Below are 23,589 nucleotides of genomic sequence, written 5' to 3' on the forward strand. Positions count from 1 at the left end.
TTTCCCCAAAATTGTTGAAATACTGTACAAAATGATTTTTAAAAAAGACTGAAGCTAATACTAAAGTATGTAAATATAAAATTTGAAGAAAAAAAATAAACCCACTTAGCATTTTCTCAGACCATGTCAATGAATTTTTTGGCCAATGATAATACCTGTATTTACATATTACTTTATATTTCATTTTACACCCAAAATATTGCTTTTTTACCGATTATTTATTTAAATAATCCATAATTAAAACAAATGTAATTAATGAACACATATTCTTTTTACATAGAAATCTGCCAGATCTTACGATTACAAAACATAGATAATTATGTTAATTAGCCATGCGTGACTTAATTATTGTTCATTTCAAAATATAATCATTAGCTCTGCAGGTGAAACGAATTACTCGTGACATCTGTTGCTTACGGTTGTCAAATATCAATAGCTCAAAGATATAATTATTTCTTAACATTTGGAGAGTTGATTATGTCTGATCTATTGAAAAAATAAATCTCATCCAATCTGTAAGGCAATGCGGTCTTATGTCTTATTGTCAACTTGTCAATCCAAACTTGTATACTTCTCTGTAATCTTCATTATTTCTCTTATACTTTAAATGTATATTCAAGTTGATCATGTTGTAAGTAGATGACTAAAATTATTTACTCTCTGTCAATAAAATTATGTATAAATAAAAAATGTAAAAGTTTTTTATTGCCTAACTTTTCGAAGAAATAACAAAAGTCAATTTTTTCAACAACTCATTTGACGCTCTTGGGGGACTATTTGCAGTTTCTGCAAGAAATTACATATCATCGGCGTAAGTGAAGATAAACAACTTCATGTATGACAAGATGTGTTTGTGAAACACTATGCACCCGACGGCAACAAAGTTCGAAAAACTATTTTTAGCATATAGGTCAAGGTCACAAGGTCATTGACCTTGGTGTCATTTGAAACAGCTTAATTATTGAAGTAGGCATACCAAATATGAAGTCTCTATTATCTCTTTAAGTTATGGCGAAGGTTTAAAAGGATATTTTTAGCATATAGGTCACAGTCAAGATCACAAGGTCATTGACCTTGGTGTCATTTGAAAGAGCTTAATTAGTGGAGTAAGCGTACCAAATATGAAGTCTCTGTCTATCATGATTCAAAAGTTATGGCGAAGGTTAAAGTTGACAACAGAAAGACATACAAACAGACAGGACAAAAACAATATGCACCCCCGATCTATCGATCCAGGCGCATAAAAACAGATACATGTGTATTTCTACAACTGTAGTAATACTAATCAGTCCTTCGATATTCTTTACGAGAGATACAAGGAAGGTGATAATGGTTCTCCTTGTCGAACCCCAACATTGCAATTTTAAAAGAGAGATTGTTTACCGCTCATCTGTATTTTGCATGTACATGTACATATTTTACTCGAAATCCAGACATCAACATCGTTCCAAAATCTGGCTTAAAATACATAAATGGAAACAACAATACTGTTCTGCTGTTGAAATTGTAGAAATAACATTTAGAATGGAGTTATCTTTTCTGAATAAGTTTTTGACTGTGAAATATACATGTCATGGCCCCATCCATTCAAAAGTTATAAATTTGTAAAAGGTTAAAGTATTTGCGGACATCAGGCAGACGCACGGACAGGGAAAAAACTGTAAAAAAGGAGCGTCTATATTATGCAGATTCAAGACTGATAAAACTGTAGTTCCCCATCATCTATATTAAATTCAGGGTTGTGGTAAATGTCTTACCAAGAAATTATGTACATGTATATTTCGATTGAGCAGGTATTTAGTGTTTGCAAAACATGGATACTGTTATTTTACTAAACAGTTATTGCAGTAAAAGGGTGGGTCGGTTAATTTATTGTTCACAGTACCTCCAGATTTTAAAATGATAGGATAAAATATTTAAGTACAATTCGGTTAATCCCAGTTCGTTAGAGTTGCAGTCAAACTGTAACTTGAACTCCATGTTGGCGGGAAAATAGTCTGAAATATCAGACTTATCAACGTTAAGTAGGGATTCTTCTCAGTTTATTGTATTTAAAAATAATCAAGCTAACTCAAAGAATCTGTGTCTCCAGCTCAAGGAAAGAGGGCGAGAGGGACACTTTAAGGGTGGACGTGACCATAGGAAGTTATGGTTTACAATGTAGTTGCAAAAACAACTCAAAAGCTTCTCCAGATATCGCTTGGAGATTCAAGTTTTATGTGAAAGTTGTATGAATTTTTGTCCTTGACCTTTGACCTCAAAATAAAAAGGAATCTTCCTAAGGCCAAAAGGAGTTGTATAAAATGGCATGGCAAAAGCTCAAAGGTTTCTCGAGATATCGCGCGGAAAAAAAGAGTTTAAACACATAGAATTTTTCAATTCATGACCTTGACCTTTGGACCTCAAATTAATAGGGGTCATCCTTTAGGTCAATGGGAGTTGATGTGTAAAATTTCAATGCATAAGCTGAAAGGCCTCTTCAGTTATCGCGTGGAAATGGAAGTATTACAGATAAGCAGAAATACACGTACAGACAGACGGACTGGCTAAAATTAATATCCCCCACTTCCAGCAGGGGACAAAAATAGTGATTGGGACTTCCAACACACTTCAGCATATCTCTGATAGTATGAGATACAGTTCAACTGTAACTATGATGTTAAAACAAGGGCACTGCGAAAAGAGCATATCTATAAATAAAGACAGTATTTGACTGATCCTAATGCAAATTATGTCACTTCTGTTTCGCACAGGGACAAACTAACACACGTACACAAGGGTGTTACTGTATCTTCTCCAACTCCATTGCCAGGGGATATTAACTCCTCCCCATGTGAGATATAAACAGAAATAAAGCCTTTCTTGGTTTATAATTTATTTTCTGCCTCTATCACTGAGAAGCTTGACACAGTGTTTTGCATAGTTTACAAAAGATGTCTCTTAACAATGACTACTCACATGTAAAAATAGTTCAACTATACTTGTTAAATTCCAGCACAAAATAGTATGAAAATCATGTTGTAAAAAATTAGAAAAATAAATATGACAGCTGTATGAAAATTGGAGATTTGTTGAATTTATTAGATTTTATTGCTATCTTTTCTAAAAATTATGGGGGAAGTGTGCATCATATTTTGGTTCTAATTTGGAAGAATTATCTATAGCTATACAAATAAATAAAAAAAAATTACTGAATATAAATAACAAAATAAATAAAGAAGAAAAATATGGTTTAGGTAGCTACTTATGTACAATTAATTCTTGTTCATTTCCCATTTTTTCTTTCTCCAGACAACATAAATTTTAGGATTTTGATAACTGAACAAATTGACACACAAAAACAAAAGATTTTTTCATATAAAAAAACTGAATGCATAAAAAAATAAATAACTGATGACTTGTTTCCCTTTTCAAAAAAAAAAAAGACTTTGGAAATGAACAAGATCTATTTCTACATATGTATACACAGCTACAGTAGATCTAAATGTTATTTATAGAAATGATGAGAATTCTAAAAATATCCAGATCTCTATTCTGAAAACTAGTGTTATGTAGCTTTTAATCTGTAGTATATCACATCCTATGAATCTCTCAGTATTCTTTTTAAACTGGTAAAATTCAACAACTCTGTGTAAAGGTGTGTAATATCACAAAATAGTCTCATTCAAATAAAAAAAAAATTAAAATAAAATACACACAAAACAACTCCAAAAAATTAGCACTTGTTCTCATTCTCGGCTGCTTTCTCATTCAACAGTTTTATGTTTGACAGGTTTCATCAACTATGATTAGTTTTCCCTCAGAATCATGCACTCATAAATGAATATGACACATAAAAACAAAAATTAATTGAAGAACTCTCTACCCAATCTTCAAAATCAAAGTGAACCTGTATCAATTAAGTTTAATGGAAAAGAAGCTAAATTGAACAAGTTCTGAGGGATAATTCTCACTCCGACAAATTAATCGTTCTAGTAATGAGGATGAAAAAAATTCTAACTAGTAAAAAAAATTCCAAAGCACCAATTCCAAGTAAGACACAGATGGTTAAATGAAGAAATGAATTAATTTAAAATCTTGGAAAAATAACCCAATCAAATCCTGACATCAAAAAAAAAAGAACCAATCAAATGTTGATGCCAAAAAATGAACCAATCAGATGAAATATAAAGTACAGCTATCTGACACAGAGAATGAGTGTTTAAGTGAAATAAAAAAAAATATTCACCTACAAATCTCGATAACAAAGTAAATGCAAGGGTTAGTATGATATTAGCATTGAAACAAAATCATTTAATTATTTATCAGAAAATTAATCACTTCAAAGGTCACCCCTACATGTGTATCTACTGTATTTTTTTTTCTCTATGCTTTGATTACCTGGCAGTGTATACAACTGTTCTACAAGGAAATATGGAATTACAATCTATGCCCCTACTTTGTGGATATTTGACATTTGATTGAATTTATATTCAACCAGTTCAACAAAAAACAAATGGACGGATTCAAGATAAATTATCCTGAGTATGTAAATCAATTATCAACTGATAAAACATCAATAAAAATGTACAAAATATGATGAAATATGAGAAAAAAGGTAGATACAGTTATGTATGATTTGGAATTCACAAAGCACATCTGATCTCCATTTCAGAAGAAAGAAGGATGTTTTCACAGAAACTATAGGATTCATTTCTGCGGTAATTTGAAGTATGATGGTTTTGTTGACAGAAGGGTATTATCAACATATGTAATGATTCAATACACTCCATTAGGTTTATAACATGCAAAATGTCCCCTCTCTCAAACACACACATGATTCTCTCAGTCACTAACAAGACATGGCACAACCCATACGGTCATGAAAATAAATAATTATCTACATGTATATATACATTAGATATAAATAACATGGACTTGCATTTCAAACATTCGTCTCCTAAACGGAGGGAAAAAGTTCTGACCAGTAGATATCACTCCATTGAATCCTGCCATTTTATACTTCCGGAATGGTTATATAGATATTCCTAAATGCCTAATAAAATTCTAGACTTAAACACTTTTGGAGCCATATAGTCAGTTATGCACAGTTGCTCGCCTTTTCTGGTAAATCTTGCTCATGACTTGCACTGTGTCTGTTAACAAGGTCTCAAAAATATTATCTGTCAGCTGCATTTTCACTGCCACTTCATCGTCGTCATAATTTACCCACTCTGGTTCCTCCTCTCGTAACTCCTGAACCAGAATATTATCCACGTGGTCCTTTTTCTTGCGGATGTTCCACTTATTCCGATCTAGTTTGCGTGAACCGTTCAAACCTAACATGTCAATAACCGCCTCCTGAACAATAGGCGTTAACGAGTCCACCTCTCGGGGTGGAGAAGCACCACGGAAATATTTCTGTCGTCGCTGTTTGGGCTTCCGCCATGGAGGTGGCTCCTCTTTTTGTTCGTCTTTGTAAATTTCCTTCATTAATTCACCTGTCAGGTCAAACAATAACTTTTTATAAACACGTCGGCTGCTACTTTCTAGTCCCTCATCCTTCAACTCCTCTTCTGTGAAATATGAGTCGGGCGGTTCCTGGCCGTTAATCGACTCCTCGTTCGTAAGATGCTCAAAGTGAATCTCCACAGCACTGGCCACTATCCTCCTGACCTGTTCACTGGTGTGAGGCACTGCTATCTTCACTTCCTCAGCCAACTTCTGCATCTCCAGCTTGGGATCTAAAAAACATACATACATCATCATTAAAGTTCAAGAATGTGGTGAAGATGCAAGACATTAAAATTCTTGAGAAAATCCATACCTGGGGTGCCAGGATAGGGGGGAGGGGCCTTGGCTGGGGTCAGTCCACTAAACATCTCATCATCATCCAGTTCATTACCAAACAAGGCATTGATGTCATTGTCCAGCATCTTACGCTATAAAACAAAAACAAATATGTCCCTTAATCGTTATAAACTTGGTCTTCCTAGCTTTAGCATCAAGATTTTTGTACTGTAATCAAATTTTTTGGCATAAACTTCATTCTAACATAATTATGGGAGATCGTAAACCCCTGCTAATTTCCTTTTCAAATACATTATAAATACCAAAAAATTTTGTCTAGCTCATCAATTCAAAATAATTATTTTACAAAAAATAAGATGTCACTAAAAATTTTATGATCAATAGTAGTCAATATTACACTATCGTAGCAGTAAATAGTACCTGACTATTTTGTGGGGTGCTGCCTGGCATTGGAGAACTTGGCCGGGGAGGGACATTACTGAGGTCCTCCTCTTCATCCTCCTCCTCCTCCCGACTAAGCACCTCCATCAGTTCCTTAGTAGGAGAGATGGGAAGATCCAGTAAGTTCTGAGTCACCTTCAAGTTGTTATTCTCGTTTCTCTTCTTCTTGCTGATCTTCAACATCTTGGTCAGAGCATCATCCAGCAGGCTATCCACCACCTTGTTGGACATTTCTATCTTCTTCTGGAGGGGAGAGTTCTGTCCGCTGTCTGATTCTGGAGGTGACAGGTGCCCGTTCATCAGGGCATGTCCCTGGTCCTCTTTGTTCTCTGGGGCTGGTTCTGGGGTCCTCCTGGGTTTGGGGGCCACAGGAGGTGGGGTCTTTTTGTCTGAGATGTCAGCCATCACATTACACTCATCACTGACTACCTTCTCCAGGATCTGATCAGTGATCAAGTCCGTTAGTTTGTCCTGGTCTTCTTTCTTTTTCTCAAACTCCCTGACATTGAGGTCAGCTTCACTGATCAGCTTGCTCAGGTCTGGTTCTCCCGCAACCTCCGATTCTTCCTCAGATTCGTCGGTTATACTGTTGGCACTGCCCTGACCCATACTCCTGGGGGTGGGAGTTGGAGGAGGCATGAGGTCATTACCGGGCACAAATATACCATGTCCTGGTTTACAACTGAAATACCTCTTCCCATCTTCCATGCCATCAGTTTTTCCATCTGGTTTTTCTAACTCAACCCCAGCCCAAATTCCTGGAGCAAAGTGCACCTTTCCTTTGAACAAAAGTTGTCCTTTCCTGCGATTTCTATCACTAGTTGTAACAGACACATAATCCCCAATATTGAAGTCTGCCATAACATCGTCAATCTGTGAGAAATCAGAACTTTCTCTAGGAGAATTAATGGGTGTTTCATCTTCCTCTTCCTGAGCCTTGGTTGTGGTATTGAATACAGGGTACTGTTCCGATTCATCCTCTGTATTCTGAGCTATATCAATGATACTGTCTATCACACTCTCCTCCTTCATCTGCTGCTCTGGTTGCTCAGAGGGAGCCACGGATGTTGGTTCTGATTCTGACGCTGACTCGAAATCTGTAGATCGACTTCCATAAGATCTCTCACTCTTTCCACTAGAGGGCCTTGAAACAGTCACACTTGATCTGGGAGAATAAGGTTCCTCTTGGTCTTTCTTCAAATCCAGTGGTTTCACAAAACTTTCTGTTCTCACAGAATCATCGATGTGTTCACTACACACTGCTGAGATAGCTTCAGATATCTGCTCATTAAATGCTGGTTTGCTTAAGCTGATCTCGGTGCTCCTTGCACTAACAGGTGGCTTTTCTGAGGGTGGCCCAGCCAGGCTTGCAGTTTTCTCAAAGTCCATGGAGTAGGAGTCATCCTCTTTATACGTAGGCTGCTTCTCACTGACAGGAGATTTGGGGATTTTCACATAGCCCGACACACTGCTGTCGTCTGCTGCCGTCTCTATGTCTTCTGTCACTGAACTGTCTTCTTTGTTCCTGAGCGACCTTGACCTGGAAGATTCACTGCCTTCAGAAATCCTGTCCAGAGAGGCTGGGATGCGACTTGACACAGGTGTTGATTTTGACACAGGAGAGCTTGGTTTGGAATCTACAACAGAAGCAAAGCTTTGATAAATACTTTCTTAGGGTAAAATATTTACATATAATTGGCACATCCAAATAACTCACATTCTGCCTGCTGCATTGACAACATTTTTTAGCATTACCTTTATCCTCTACAACAGAGGGAGAGCTATGTGTAGACTCTGTACTGCTGTCATCAGTATTGACGACCTTTGGTGATGTGACCTCTGGTGACTTTTTGACCGGGCTGACCCTTGGCTTAAGGATCTGAGGTTTGACCTTGGCTGGTTCTCGGTCAGTTGTGTTGTGGATCTCAGACTTCAGTTGATCTATCTGATTATCCAAAGCCTAAAATTTAAACCACACCAAAAATTATATAAAATCCTTTGATTTGAATCAAATATAAAAGAGCAATGTATGAAACCTCAAAATTCAAACCTCACCAATATTTACAGAAAATATATTGATGCAAAAATTAAAGAACAATGTATGTAAAGTTCAAAATTCGAACCACACTTCATGTAATGAAACAAAATAACTATTAATTGTAACATTTCTGGTATTCTTTTGGGGAAATCTATGAATTATTTCTAAATTCAGACATCACAATGCCTGAATTTTTACCTCAATTTGCTTCTTGAGAGCCTCCTCTTTATTTTTCAGGATGTCTTTCCTTCTTTTCTTTCTCTCTTTCTTCAGTTTATCTGCCTGGATCTTCCTTCGTTTCAGATCTTCTGTCAAGGCCCTGACTCGTCCTTCAAAATCACTGAGATCAGACTGGGTCTCTGTGTATGTGGACACATCTGAAAACATTTGAAGCATTTAAATCTCTACATAAGCATCAGTAAATACATGTATATTATAGGTTATATCTGTAATCCGGTATTTTGTATTTTAAATTTCAATATTGAAAAAAAAATGATAAAATATCCTGGACCAATACTTCTTGTTCATGTGAAAAAGATAAAAATAAAGTGCAATGAAACCCAAGAAAGAATTCATAACACTCTTGTAACAAGTTTTAAATCACAGAATATATCCTTGCTGCAGTTTGATATCAAGTTAATTTTCTAAGTAAAATAAATCTCTACCAGTATGAGATATTGATTCCTCTGATTCACTTTCTGAACTTCTGCCCCTGTTGCCATGACGACGAGGTTTGAGGTCCCTTCCAGCGAGGGGGATATTAATTTTCTGTTTACTGAGCTGATCTAAGGGAGACCTAGGGGACTTCCTGCTCAGTTTGTCTCGGCTTGTGGCCATTGTTGACTCATCAACAAATGTGTTGTCACCATAACTGTCATTCAGTGCGGTGGACTCCGCAACTGAGGATTTCACTCTGTAATCCAAAAAATTCCACATTTATAAAAGTGTCAATTGGTTGAAAGTAAAACACCAGTCAAAAGTATTTGGACATTTCCAACCTGAATTCTAATATGATTTCTCAAAAGTTCAAAACACCATAAAACTATCCTCTACCCTACTTTTATTAGTGCCAATCTGTTGAAAGTAAAGTGCCTCAACTAAATTTCAAAATTATTTGGACATTCCAAACTGAATTTTAATAAAATTCCTCAAAAACTCAATACATTAATATATCCTCTTCCCTACCTCCTGGTGGGGGTGACTGGAGTTTCCTCCACACTGGACTGAGATAGGACTTCCTCTGGAATAGAGCTCTCACTCGCACTTCTCCCCAGGCTTGTCTTATACTTAGCCCCCTGTTCTGATGAGACACGCTTGACCTCTGGTGAACTCTCCTCACTGATGACTGTCTCTGTCTTTGGAGTCTCAGTCACAGATTTCTTGATTGAGTCGTCCTTAGCCGTGGTAATGGCTTCTGATACAAAGCTGTCATCTTGTACTGAAGAATAGGTTTGTGACTCTGAAATAGATGTAAAAAAAATTCCTGGTTGCAATTCTTTTGTTCAAAACAAAAACATTAAAATTTTAATAATTTACTATTTTTACTGTTATTTTATGTCTCGCATTTATGTCTACAAATTGCATCAATTTTTTTTCTTGTATAGTCCATGGAAAAAAAGAACAACTTTAAGGACACTAACCCTTTTTGTCCTTCCTGCCTGCCGTCTTGGGTTTCTCTTTCTGTGCCGCCTCTCCTCCTTTGGCCTTGACCTCCTTTTTGTCGCCGTCCCAGATCTTCAGCGCCGTCTGCTCCATCTTATAAATCTTCTCCTCCTCCTCATCCAGCCTCTTCTTCCACTTCAGCAGATCTTCCACGTTCTTCCTTCTGTCATGGAGTCTGTGTTCACGCACTGTCAGGTACCTTAGAAAGTACAATTAAGATGTGCTTTTTAAAATTCTGTTTAAAAATTTACAAATAGAAAATGTTGAACTTTAAATTGAGATACTATATAAACTTAATGACCTAATGAAAACTCAGTTGTCTGCATGCAAATGGTACAATTCAAAACAATTTTTTTTTAATCTGTCATCCATCTCTAACTCACAAGAAGATACCCTTTTTTGTGGTTTATTCCTGAGACTTACTTTTCATCCAGGTGTATCTTTTTCATCTTTTCCATTGTCTTGCTGTCACCCTTGCCTTTCTTGTTGATGGACTTTGGTTCTGTGTAGATCTCAGAATCAGACTTGTAATCTGTGGAAGATGAAAGCAATAATCACATTTATTTGAGATCTAGAGAACTGCATGAATACAATACCCTATTTACAGCTGAACATCTTACTCTAAGGATGTATACCAAACAAAGTATCAGTCCAGAAAACCTGACACAACATACCTTTCTTTGGATGGGTCCTTGTTCCTGCATCAGAATGGTCATCGAACTAGATATAGGGGGAATAAAAATATATATTAATTATACTTTAAATAGAATCACCTTCCCAATACATTGCTAAACTATGCTTTCAATTAGAGTTAGAAAAGACACTTACAGCACTGACTTCATCCTCTGTGTGGACTTCTGATGGTCGACTCAGTCTCCCACCCATTTTATTCTTGGTCTAAAATAAATATTTAGATAAAAACAATTATGCATGTTCAAGATAAAACCTACAACAAGCATCAGAATTTATTGATGTATTGAACCCTGACCTTTTCCGTCTGTTGTCGCATGCGACTGATTTCTTCGTGTTGTTGAAGAATTAACTGTCTCTCTCGAGATGCTGCCTTGTTCTGTTCCTGAAGACGTTTTATCTCAGCCTGTGACAAATAAATGAAAATATTTATCCTCATAGTGCCTATGAATTACCAGTCCTCATTTCAAAATAATCTTGAAATTTTGTTAACTGCTTATCTACAATTTTTTTCCATGGCTGTTGAAGTCTTTTCACTGAATACGTACCTGTTGTTCCTGGAGCCTCATTTTCAGACCTCGTTGTTTTTTGATGATTTGTGGGAAGGTGTCGTCTGCTCCTTTGTTTCTGATTCGTTGTTTCTGTTGTTCTAGCCAAGATAACTCAGCTTTTGTTTTCTCCATTAGAGCTTTCTCTCGAAGTTGAAGCAAAGATGCCTAGATATTCAGAATTAAAAATATTTGTATTGAATACAAATTTTCTATGTAAAGACAAATTCCATCCATGGAAGATAAAAAATAACTATTTCTATTTGATGCAATAAGCATGAGCAATTTAATGTAAAAAATTTAGCATTTGCAAATTGATATTAAAAATAAAAAAAAACAAAACAGAATAATTGGATTAATTTGATAGTATACTCAACTTAAAATAATTTCTTTGTCCTAGTTAACCATTTGAACCTATGACTTGAACTCTGACCTGATGCTGGGCCCTTAGTTCCTCTTCTCTCATGAACTGTTTGACCATCTCTTCAGTGAACTTGTTGAAGGAGTCCTCACCAATAAATGAACCCAGATCATCCATGGAGTAGCGAGGAGTAGCAGGAGCTGTCAAGATAAATAGAACCAATTCAAAATGCAGTGAAGAAAGTGTTCTAAAATCTACAAAGTCACACTCTCAGAGATAATAAGAATTATCATATTAAATGGACATCATTTCATCATCCTTTTTAAAACAAAAACTGGATTAGTCTTTAATTGAATGGAAAGAATACAGCAAAACTCAATATTAAATAAATTTTTCACTTTTACCTGACCCACTGCCTTCGTCTGAGGTGACAGACACATTATCCAGTTGTTTTTTGGCACGTTTGCGGTGACTCTCTGAGGGCAGTATGGACCTGAAGCTGCGGTCCATCTCATCCTCAGTCATCGTCTCGTCCAGCGTGTAGTCCTCCAGCTCCTCGCTGATGCTGTCCTCCTTCAGACTGTCGTCCTTACCCTCGGCCTTACTGAGGGACCGGATAGAGGAGTCACTGTCAGCCCCTCGCTGGGAATCACTGGCCGTCCTCACATTCTCATCAGCGCTACAGAAAATAAAGACAAGTACAGTTTCCTAATTAGGAAAAAAATACTAGGTTTTCTAACAAAATTTTTTATTGCTTTGGGTGCAATAGAATCTGTAGCCATCTTGTTTGTTCAGGATCCTATACTGACCTTTGAGTTCTGGTTGATGTGTCGGAGTAGGTTGTGGGCCGAGTGTAGGACTGAGTTGCTGTGCGAGCAGACTCGGGTGCATGAGAAACACTCTGAAAACAAGATCAATGTAACTGTTACATTACAAACATCTTACTTTTGCACAAATCTGATTCAATCAAACAATATTCTCTATTCTACTTAAAGCACTCATGTAAACATTGTATTTTGATTCAAGATGAACTTAACTTTTTTGCTAAAACTAGCTTTACTAAAATTAGCCTAGATATTCACCACGTGACAAACACACAACAGAGAACAATAAAATCAAAGTACTCAAAAGTACAGAGAGCCGGGCTCATTTACAGAGTAGAATGGATTTCTTACATGAATCACGTTTATATTCTGATGAAAAAACTATTTTAAAACTATCAATATAAATGATAAGACACTGAATTCAGAATCAGAATTAATCTGGTACCCAGCTGAATGTAAACAAACAGGCCAGTCTGGTTCCCTCTCCTGCTTTTCCTCGTACAGAACTACGGTAACACACAAAAATCCAGCTAATGAACTATGTTCTTTGACTTACGAGGTATTCAAAGTCATTACTACTAATGCTTACTTTATATAGATAAAACTTCGTTTTAGTTTTGTTGCTTTATTTAGCGTTTGTATTATCTCAAAAGCGGTTGAGAGTAAGAACTATATTTTTGCACGTAACTTTAAAATGGGGTCAACATCCTGCCTTGAACAGGATCACATAAGCCGGCAATTGCTCTTTGAGCAATAAGCCCGGCTAAAAATATTATACCTGGAAGCTTAACATTCTTAAACATAAACCTTATTGTGATCCATCTATAAACCAGTCTGTATACCTGTTTACCGGCCTTCCTAGGCCTGATATTATCACTGCTCTCTATTGGCCGAGCACTGGTCCGATGACTACTGAGCCTAGACAGAATTTCCTCTGCTCCATCAGAAGCCGCACTGCCACGCAGTCTAGCATTCTGTAATTCTGACGTAGCTTCCATGGCCTCTTGTTGGGCTTTGCCCTCGAGTAGCTTCATGTCTTTTTCATGAGCTTGTTGTCTAGCCTATATAAACATATCACCATAAACACAACATGTAGCCAACTTTAACACCAAGAAAATACTAGCTTCATTAACATTATGAAACATTCTTAAAAAGTAGCATGTGGTAAAATAATGAAGTGATATGAATAAATATAATTCAGATATGTGCACCTGAATTTCATGAACAAAACAAAGACAAATTTATTTCTTGCACATTTTCTAAGTAGCAAAGAAAACAAGAATACTACAGTCAGTCTAGCTTTTATATACTCGTACCTTTAGCATCTGAGCCAGTGAGACGGTTTCCTGCTGAGCCATGGACACGGCTCGAGTCCTCTCCATTCCTGTCAGCTGTCTCATAGACTCCTCCATACTCTCCAGCTGGTTAAGCTCAAGGTAAAACTTACGCTCGAGCGAGTTCGGGGACAATCGTGGAGGGAACTGTCTGGACTCGGATTCTTCCCCAGGAGGAGAAACTCTGTCTAGCGACATACTTTGGCTCTGCAAACGAAAATTGTTATCTAAGTATGATCATCAGATTCAAAATTAAAAGAAATTCCCATTAGTTAATTTGTTATCCATTGTACAGACTGAATTACACATTTCCTACCTCCTCCTCATTAGAGAGTTCCCCATCAGGACCCAGACTGGTAGGTTTACTGCCCAGAGGTCTGTACCCTGACTTGATGGAAGATTTTTCCGACACACGCTTACTGACTTTTCCCGAGTGTTTCTCTTCATCACTAAAAGATCAAGACATCAAGTTATAATAAGGCATAGCTGTGAAATGCTCAAAATTGCCTCAATTGGCAAAACCAATACTATAGTTAAATATATAAAACTAGTACATTTTGGTGCAAAAATCAGTATTTATCAGAATGTTCACTGTTAACTTGTTAAAATAATTTTTTTTTCATCAAGTAAGGAGCCTTATGCTTTTCTAAGACAATTTTTTCCTCGTTATTGTACCTTTCTAAAGACTGTGAGTAGGACTCTCCCTCTATGGTGTCCTCATCACTGTCATGTGACTCTGCTGTAGTCGCACTATAGCCCGAGACCTTGGGGTGTGTGGCATCACTCCTTACAAACAGAAATAGAACACTTATAAATATCAAGTAAAAATTTATTTAGTAAAGGTGAAAAAAATTCTTATTGATCCAAATTAAATGATGCACTCTTTATTCAAAATAGAGAAATCTAATGGTATCAAACTGCTTTAAAATTATTTGCATGAATTATTGAATAATTCAAAATTATGAAAACATTTTAGGCATGACATGAAGTGTTGACAAAAAACCACCAAAGAAAAATCAAAAGATTTTATTTTCTCTGAATTATTTTTAGAAAATACCAATGCATTTAAAACTCAGATTTTCAAAAAAAAACACAATTCTGCAATTTGTACCTGGACTTGTAGACATTTCTTTGGCTCCCTGAGACTGGATGAGAAGTTTCACTACGGATTGACCCCGCTGCACTCTGACCCTTGACACCTGTGGAGTTGTGTGCACCTGAGGGACTCTGAGTTCGGAGGTTTGAGGTCACTTTGGTCGATTTGTAAACAATGGAATGCTGGGAATGAGTAGGATCTGCTCGGAAGTCTTCTTTCACAGACGTTCGTTGTTGTTGGACTTGTACTTCGCTGGCAGACGAGCGAGGTCTTCCTGCTGTAAAATAAAGAGAGACATGCACTGTGGTTTTAAGAAAAAAAACTAAAAATTAAGTACATGCAATCATTGTCTTTGTAATCATTTGCTGAATTTAAATTTCTGAGTACTAACAGGATTTTTCTGTTACTTAATTGCCACTCACACACAATTTTAATAGAATTTAATTTTTGTCAAACTGATTTCAATATCATTCTACCTTGATTTTTCTGTTTTCTGGCAAATATACTGAGTACATTATAAGGATCTGGGGAGGGACTTTCCCAGGAGTATCTGTTGGGTTGGGAGGGGTGACTTGGACGGGGTATCACAAATTCCTCAGCTGGGGGCCGACTTCTGCTGCCAGCGTGGAATTCTCTCTGCTTCAGGCCAGTTCCAACCTACAGGTAAAAATTCAAATAATTAAATATTTCATTCTAATAAAGCCAATTTCTATTTTTAAAAATTAAACACAAACACAAAATTCCATCTATTATACAGAAGGAGCAATGTTTGGGTTATTTCCTGCATTCTAACATTCCCTGAGATAATGAAAACTGTTACAGACAAGTACCTATAAGAATTATGATTCCGTAAATCTGGAAATTTTTACTGTAGATAAATTTTTAGCAAATTTGTGCATGCATTGCATTCGCAAAAATATTTTTCTTAAAAATAAATCAACATGTAAAGAAATTTTTTTCCTGAAAGCTGGTGTCTATTTTTAAATCAGTGAATACTGGTAGGCTTCGGTAAGCACTGGTCATTTTAAAAAAGAAACATGTTTATACTACTGTAACTACAAGCTATTTACCAGTCCGTGTAAATTGTCCTCATTATATGCAATACCGTCCGATGGTTTGAAAAGCACTGAGATGGTGTGTCCCTTTTTAATTATTTTGCCAAGAAAGAGAGACCAGTTATTTTATCTAACCATGTATCAACACCGGCGATAACTCGAACTCAGTGCATTTACTACAGAGTAAACACGGCGTGTAAACTGTAGGTGAGAATAAACCAAATGTTGAGAAAATTAGTTATATTTTTGTTTTCATTTGGATTATATTTTACCCTAGGTTAAAAGGCATAAACAACCTCTAAAAGGTTTGTTATAATTAATTTAGAAGTTATTTTCAGTGCAAATCCTTTTGTATTTTTATCTTCAAATTTTTTTTCCAAGTGATTCTGCAATTTCTTGCCATGTTGCAAGTATATTGGTGGTATTCTAACTGTGCATACTAATTTGAAACATAAACTGATATGAAAATCTTAAGTGATTTTATTTTTAGCGCCAGTGACAATTCGCAAAATCTTGAAACGTAAAAATTAATCAACAGCTTTTTTGACCCAAATTCGCAAAAATAAATCGACGTAAAATTTCCAGATTTACAGTAGTAATGATGTACATATACTGTAACTTTTGTTTGAATCAGTTACCTTGCGGTGGGTGAGTGAATCTTCTTCGGACTCTTCAGTCACCGTCACAGAGATTGTGTCTGTCTCCGATATCGTGTCATCCTAAAATCATACATATTTGTATACATATTATAGAACTCTTCAAGGTTGACAGATGTTTAAAATAAAACCTTCATGTTAAATGTTATTTACAAGCTATGTCATTCTTATAAACATGCAGATATACAATACAGAAGTATGGAAACTGCTGTGAAATTTATTGACCTGTATACGACATAATTCACACATACATGACACCTATTTATGCTAACTTAGAGAAACCTAAGTGGTCATTCTGACCCCCTAAAAAAAATCTTTAAAGTCAAATAGAATTTTTAATGGTCAAAGTGAATTCTGGTTTTACTTTTAAATAGCTATAAAAGCTTTGTTTTTTTTTTTTTACATCTTTATTTGATGTTTAAGAAATGAAACATAAAGTTTTCTGTGTGGTTTTATTTACAAATTTTACAGATTCTTGTACCTTGCAATTGTCACTCCAGAACTGACCACTGAAACATTTGTTTGGACCTTTAGTTAAACTATTCAACACTTGAGCCTTGACCTTTTCACCTACAGTCTATCTGAATTTTTTATGCCTACATGGTGTATTTCATAAAGACTTCAACTTTTCACCTGGTTTGTGAAGAATTAAATTGTATGAAATTTTCATAGCTTATTTTCTGAGAGTTCTTTTGATGGATTGATTTTGGGAATATTTCTTACACTTGTATGCTTTTTTTACCCATATATATGCACTAACATAAACATTATTTCACTATTATTTTGAACAGGTTTTAAAACATGATCCATTTGACCTCCTTCTTTCACGACTTTAGGGATGGTTTGCTTTAGTTTTAAATTTGCATTTACCCTTACACAATCCTTAATAGATCTATTATAGTACTGTATTCTGTATAGAATTATTTACTCCTGCCACACTTACAAATAATCTTGTCCCATTACACCTTTCCCATAACACACAATTGTGTTGAAAGAGAAATAACTCGGTGTCTTTTTAATTTACACATTGAGTATCCACCTAATGATTGCAAAAGGAATGAAAACAAGAGGCCCAAGGGCCACATCGCTCACCTGAGCACATCTACTAGGAAAAAGCACATATCAGATCAAAACTGAAAGTTTACGGGGGGGCTTGAATTTTAACCCTCCTGGGTGTCATGATTTGAACAATGCAGAATCTACACTACCTGAGGATGATTCCATATAAATAGAAAAATATCACTAATGATGGCTTTGAAGTACTTGAAAAGAAGATTTTAAAGGGTTTCCCTATATATCCTTAATATGTACAACTTTGGTCAGCCATTTTGGGCCCAAAACTAGCCCCAGAGGTAATGATTTGAACAAGCTTGAATCTTCACTAAATGAGGATGATTCCACATAAATTTCGTCTTTCCTGGCCCAGTGGTTCTTGAGAAGAAGATTTTTAAAGTTTTTCCTATATATTCCTATGTAAAACTTTGGTCAGCCATTTTGGCCCCACCCTAGCCCCTGGGGTCATGACTTAAACAAACTTGAATCTACACTACCTGAGGATAATTTCATTTAAGTTTCATCTTTCCTTTCTCAATGATTTTTAAGAAGAAGATTTTTAAAAGATTCCTATGTAAAACTTTGGTTGGCTATTTTGGCCCCACCCTAGCCCCGGGGTCATGATTTGAACAAACTTGAATCCACACTACCTGAGGATGATTCCACATGAGTTTCATCTTTCCTGGCCCAGTGGTTCTTAAGAAGAAGATTTTTAAAGATTTTTTCCTATATACTCCTATGTAAAACTTTGATCGGCCATTTTGGCCCCACCCTAACCCCGGGGGTCATGACTTGAACAAACTTGAATCTACACTACCTGAGGATGATTCCACATGAGTTTCATCTTTCCTGGCCCAGTGGTTCTTGAGAAGAAGATTTTTTAAAAATGCTATTAATTTTTCACTAATTCATAATTATCTCCCCTTGGAAGAGGGCGTGGCCCTTCATTTGAACAATCTTGAATCCCCTTCACCCAAGGATACTTTGTGCCAAGTTTGGTTGAAATTGACCCCGTGGTTCTTGAGAAGAAGATGAAAATGTGAAAAGTTTACGACAACGACAGACGACGGACAAATTTTGATCAGAAAAGCTCACTTGAGCCTTCGGCTCAGGTGAGCTAAAAAAAATCCAGTAGTGGTGGTGGCAGTGGTGGTGGGGGGGGGGGCATTTCTGTGTATCAAGTAACGTTCAGTAAATTTCTCCCAATTTTCCGTACCTCCTCGTGAAGTTCCTTCCTGTGACTAGTTTTGACGGAGTTTCCCGAGGGTAGTTTCCAGTTCATGCTTTGTCGCACCGTGTGACCACGATACGCCGCCTGGATACGGATGGCTGCCGTTTCTACTGGATTCTCGTCCGTCGGCCCAGAGTCTCGCGTAATCCTCTGTTGACCTATAAAAAGTTATTCCCAACATTGAAGGTTTGTTAACATTTTAACTAGTTTTTCTTACATTAATTTTTCTCCCATTAAAATATAGTTGAACCTTGGTATTTCAACAACATCTTAAATACCATGCATGGGCTTTCTGTATGTATTTTAACTTATTGTAATCCGACTTTTATTCGCATGCTAGAAATATTCGCGAACCTTATCATCGCGAATATTTCTAGCCGCAAACCGGTCCTTAAAGCTTGAATCTTGAAACATTGAATATCTTGAAAGTTTTCTTTCAGTTCCAATGGGTCTGAGATAATGAAGTTTGACTGTATATATAAATTGATTGGGAAAGAAATCTTAAACTTCATAACTTTATGTCTCAAATAGCCCATGAAAATGAAAGAACTCATACCTGGTAAATTGGATGAAAAAACGGAGAAGTCTTGTTGAGCACCGGTTAATCTCTCGTAACGTGTTAATACAAAATCTTCCTCTTCATTTGACTGAGGTAATGCCCTTTTCTTGTACACTATAAATATATCATTGATATTGTAAAACTTCAAAATAAAATGTTCATTCTTGGTATTCTTAAATTGTATGTATTAATTTTATAACAAGTATTTTATTTTTTTACCCAGTGTATTTTCCCTACAGTTAATTAATTCTAGAATTATTTCATGTTTTACAATATTGTGTGATATGAATATAAGCTCAGAGAGCTTTTGAGCTCAAATATATAAGCTCAAGATTCAAAGAACAAGCTCTCATTAAGGGTGAAAAGAACTTTTATAAGCGACAAGTGTAGTTTATCAGTATTTAGTAGTCAAAATTTTGCACAATTTCTTGGAACAGTTCCACACAGATAAGGCAACTTATCTATATTCTCAGGCTTGGTTAAGTTAATTACATGACTATAATGAGCTAAGCATTAGATCTATCTCTTGCTCATCAATAGATTGTGGTTATTTCCCATTCAGCACCTCTGCAGGACAAGCAGAGCCAATCAAAACCTCCAGTGGACCTTAAACGACCCGCTTAAAACACATGTCAATCAAACACAGAAATCTACTATGCAGAGAGGTGCAAATGCAGTATGCATCATCATATGAGGTGATTGCAGACTTGTATTAATTATGATTCCTAGAGATTCCTACAGTAGGTAAAATGTGCCACAACAGAGTCTTTAAATATAATATCCCCAAATAATTTACATGCATATTGTGGGCTGGTCTGACTCTATTTACGAGGGCCGTGATAGTTGGCATGCAATAAACGATACTGACGAGTCATCTGTTTACATAATATACGAAAACTGAGTTTGTGTAAATAATGTGATCCTCATATAAAAAGGAATATTCCTTTTCCATCATAAAAATAAATGCTAGGGTAAACAAAATGATAGCTTGTTTGGGCCCTCTCAGCAAATAATCAAATTGAAAACCAAACATGTCACCTTTCTATTTTTTCCCCCTAAATTTCTCTTGCTTTATTGGTAAGCTCACTCAGAAAGCAGCAATAAAAACCTTATCTGATGTCTGACATATTGTAGAAAATAAAGTGGGAAAACAGACCTACATAATGGAAAGAGGGTGAAATTTATATCCCTACATATTCTTACCCTCTTTATTATAGCATTTTTGTTTAAATTTAAGGTAGGCCTACTTTTTAGATTTTTAATATGCAAAACAAAATATAATGTATAAGATTTTAACCAACGTTTTAAGCTCATTCAGAATTTTTGTGTACTTTCCCAATTTACAACTTGAAATTAAATATCCAGAATACAATGCAAAAACACATAAAGACACCCCCATTTAAACTAGTCATTTGAAAATAGAAAACTGTAATTAGAGCTATAATCTTGAGTGTGAAGTTTGTTGAACTGGAAATAGAAGACCAATTGAAATAATTTTAATTGTGTACCCTGTTAATTAGCAAATAATAAGAATGAAACACTGGGGGTTGTTTACTTCATGAGAAATGGTTATACACTTCAAAATGAAGTTGGATCAATGGAATTTTTCAATTTCAATGCTGTTTATCAAAACTATTACCTTATTTATCCCTATAAGAGCCCTACACCAATTAACATGGAAAATGCTGCAGTTTTAAGATCAAAATGTTTTTAAATTTTTTTTACTCAATTGTTGTAAAACAATCAAATTCTACTTAGTAAAAGTAGGTTAACATGAAATTCTTAAAACCACACTTGAAAAAAAAAACCTACCAGATAATCTATAGCCATAATTTATATACTGAATATACTCATTCACTTATAAAAGAGCTTACAACTAACACAATTTTCCCTACCCAAAATCTCACACCGCTGATCTCATACAATTGAGTCATACATATAAGCGAGAGGTACTTGTGCTTTCAGAATGAAAAGTAATTCTGCATGTTGTGAGGGGTGCTTTTTGGGTGGAATATTGCAAACTACTTCTGATGACTATCCAAACAAGCACATTTATTTTTCTTGCATATAGGCGTATTTATCATCCTTCAAAGCAACTACATTTGTGAAATTTTTTTGAAAATTATCTTAAGGCATAAATAATTTAAAAAATGATTCATTTCAATGGACAAAAGGATTGAAAACTACTTCATTTACTTTTCGTAAATACACAAGTGTTTTTAGTTTACACAGACATTTCTTTCAAAATGTGCTGAACTAGTTTTTCTTCACAGTAAAAATGTTGAACATGAATATAATAGAAAATAATCTACTCAGGTGTTTTGAATGCAGGTATTAGGTAAACATTTCTCTTTATTCTTTAATCCATTGTTCACGATCCAATTGTTAAAGGCATAATGCTAGGACCTCCAAAAGAAAAAAAGCCATATATGCCAATAAAATACATCAACAATGTGTAATTATTTCAGGATACACTGCTTTCTGGACCATTATAGAACAGCACTTTATGACCTAGTTTCATATAGAGAGATAAAAAAATCATAGGTAATCAAACATATAAAACACATGCCATAGGAAAAATCTAAAGAAAACCAGCTCAATTTTATTTTTGAAAAAAGGGAAGGGTTTGGGTAGGGGGGTTTCTTTCTAAATTTTATATCATTGCCGTCACAAGACTGCAAACAATTAGTATCACTGGCTGCAATGAAATTTTCTGTGGCACAAATGTGAGAGTAACACAGCAACAGATAACCCACAATGCACCCTAGATATGTGCCTGGATGATAGAACAAGAGCTTACATTCATGGTTGTCCCCAGTGAATTTGGAGGTTTCGGCCTGAATTTTCTGCTGTAGCGTGGCAGCTGTGTTCATTATGGCCTGTATCCTGTCTGCCTTGCTCCGGCCACTGCCCGGGTCCTCACTCCCGTAAACGTGCGGCCGATCCTGACTTCCTGTGGACGACCCGGAACCTCCGTATCCAGAATTAATATCATTACCACGGCTGTGTAAAGCCTCCGAAAATTTGCTTAGTACACCATCCACATTGAACGTTAATCCACCTAGGTTTTTCACATTAGCACTATTTAAGTTTCCATCTTGAACACTATTTCTTTCGTGGGCATCACTCTTTGGTTTAGATTTGGCATCTTCAAACTCAACCCTAAATATACCAACAAAATAAATAATAATAATAATAAAATTCATCAATCTTTTATTTTATTTTATTATTTGTACAAGGTTACTGGTATGAAGAAATATGACTATGAATACTGGTATGTATACCATTTAACATTTCTATTAAGTCTGGCTCCAAGAGGTCAAAACAAAGTTTTCGGAAAAGTACACTAACTTTTCTTTTTTATTACATATGCTGCTTGATAAAATATATAAAGGGTCACATCCTTGATCATTTATTTTATTCTTGCTTGTATCAATAACCTGGCAATGAGCACTTAGATAGCAATAGTTTAACTTAAGAAAGGTTGTTTTCACTTTGCAAACATTCCAAAAACACACATTAAATGGACCAAAATTTAGACAAAGTATTAAATTTCAAAACTAAATATTTGATGAGCCCCAGAAAAACTCCATTCTACTGAATGAATTTCAATGGGGAATTCCAACAACTCCAACACATAATGACCTTGGACCCTTACTTTAACAAGTCAATGCTGTGCAAAATTCACATTCATGTTAAGAATCTTTTTTTAAAAGCTCAAACAGAGCAGAATTCTTGATCCCATACCTTAAGGACTTGGTGCTAAGTACAGGAAGAATATTCAACCTGAGAGAATTCAAAATAATTTAAAACGTAATTTTTTTCTCTGATTTGTAAATAACAAGGTATAACTCTAATTGACTCCTTATCTTTAAAACCTTTAAATCAGGACCAAATCACTGTCTTAGGTTACCAGATCTCAGTCATTTAAGACCACATATTTTGTCTTCCTGTTCATGTGAACTTTCTAGATTTAATTTTTGAATAAAATAATTGGATAGCACAAAAACTGGTTTTCACAGTATAATGTAAACACAAGCAAACAAACTAAACTTCTTAATCAATCTGACAGAAACTTCTTGCTGCTTCTGCTGTCCATGGAAGATTAACATTTTCAAGCCTTAATGGTCAATATTTCTCAGCACTTTCTACTGACAGCAAAACAAAGGCCTTGGGAAAGTAGCATTTTTTATTCAAAAGCTTTTGGATATTGAAGGTGGGGTGGGGGTGGGGGGTGGTGAAAGGGGGGGT

At 35.7% G+C, this 23,589-nt stretch overlaps 1 protein-coding gene across 1 annotated transcript in view; it reads right to left on the minus strand.

Annotated features, from left to right (window-relative positions):
* Positions 1-2,858: 2,858 nt before the first annotated feature.
* Positions 2,859-23,589, minus strand: part of LOC134276167 (centrosome-associated protein 350-like) — a 67,720-nt gene continuing 46,989 nt past the window's right edge. The window contains exons 16-41 of the mRNA XM_062758438.1: positions 22,139-22,500; positions 19,336-19,452; positions 18,765-18,937; positions 16,478-16,558; positions 15,261-15,441; positions 14,800-15,061; positions 14,364-14,474; positions 14,005-14,137; positions 13,671-13,895; positions 13,197-13,415; positions 12,340-12,431; positions 11,935-12,209; positions 11,603-11,730; positions 11,170-11,337; positions 10,920-11,027; positions 10,760-10,828; positions 10,606-10,651; positions 10,355-10,463; positions 9,910-10,130; positions 9,455-9,728; positions 8,935-9,182; positions 8,468-8,646; positions 7,987-8,191; positions 6,211-7,868; positions 5,807-5,921; positions 2,859-5,723 (exon numbers count right to left, since the gene is read on the minus strand). Of these exons, the coding sequence (XP_062614422.1) occupies positions 5,077-5,723; positions 5,807-5,921; positions 6,211-7,868; positions 7,987-8,191; positions 8,468-8,646; positions 8,935-9,182; positions 9,455-9,728; positions 9,910-10,130; positions 10,355-10,463; positions 10,606-10,651; positions 10,760-10,828; positions 10,920-11,027; positions 11,170-11,337; positions 11,603-11,730; positions 11,935-12,209; positions 12,340-12,431; positions 13,197-13,415; positions 13,671-13,895; positions 14,005-14,137; positions 14,364-14,474; positions 14,800-15,061; positions 15,261-15,441; positions 16,478-16,558; positions 18,765-18,937; positions 19,336-19,452; positions 22,139-22,500 (6,406 nt within the window). The 3' untranslated portion in view covers positions 2,859-5,076. The remainder of the gene's footprint in view (positions 5,724-5,806; positions 5,922-6,210; positions 7,869-7,986; positions 8,192-8,467; positions 8,647-8,934; positions 9,183-9,454; positions 9,729-9,909; positions 10,131-10,354; positions 10,464-10,605; positions 10,652-10,759; positions 10,829-10,919; positions 11,028-11,169; positions 11,338-11,602; positions 11,731-11,934; positions 12,210-12,339; positions 12,432-13,196; positions 13,416-13,670; positions 13,896-14,004; positions 14,138-14,363; positions 14,475-14,799; positions 15,062-15,260; positions 15,442-16,477; positions 16,559-18,764; positions 18,938-19,335; positions 19,453-22,138; positions 22,501-23,589) is intronic.

Source organism: Saccostrea cucullata, unplaced genomic scaffold, assembly GCF_032062105.1.
Source record: "Saccostrea cucullata isolate Sc308-1 unplaced genomic scaffold, CSIRO_AGI_Scuc_v1 ctg95, whole genome shotgun sequence".
Lineage (NCBI taxonomy): Eukaryota > Metazoa > Mollusca > Bivalvia > Ostreida > Ostreidae > Saccostrea > Saccostrea cuccullata.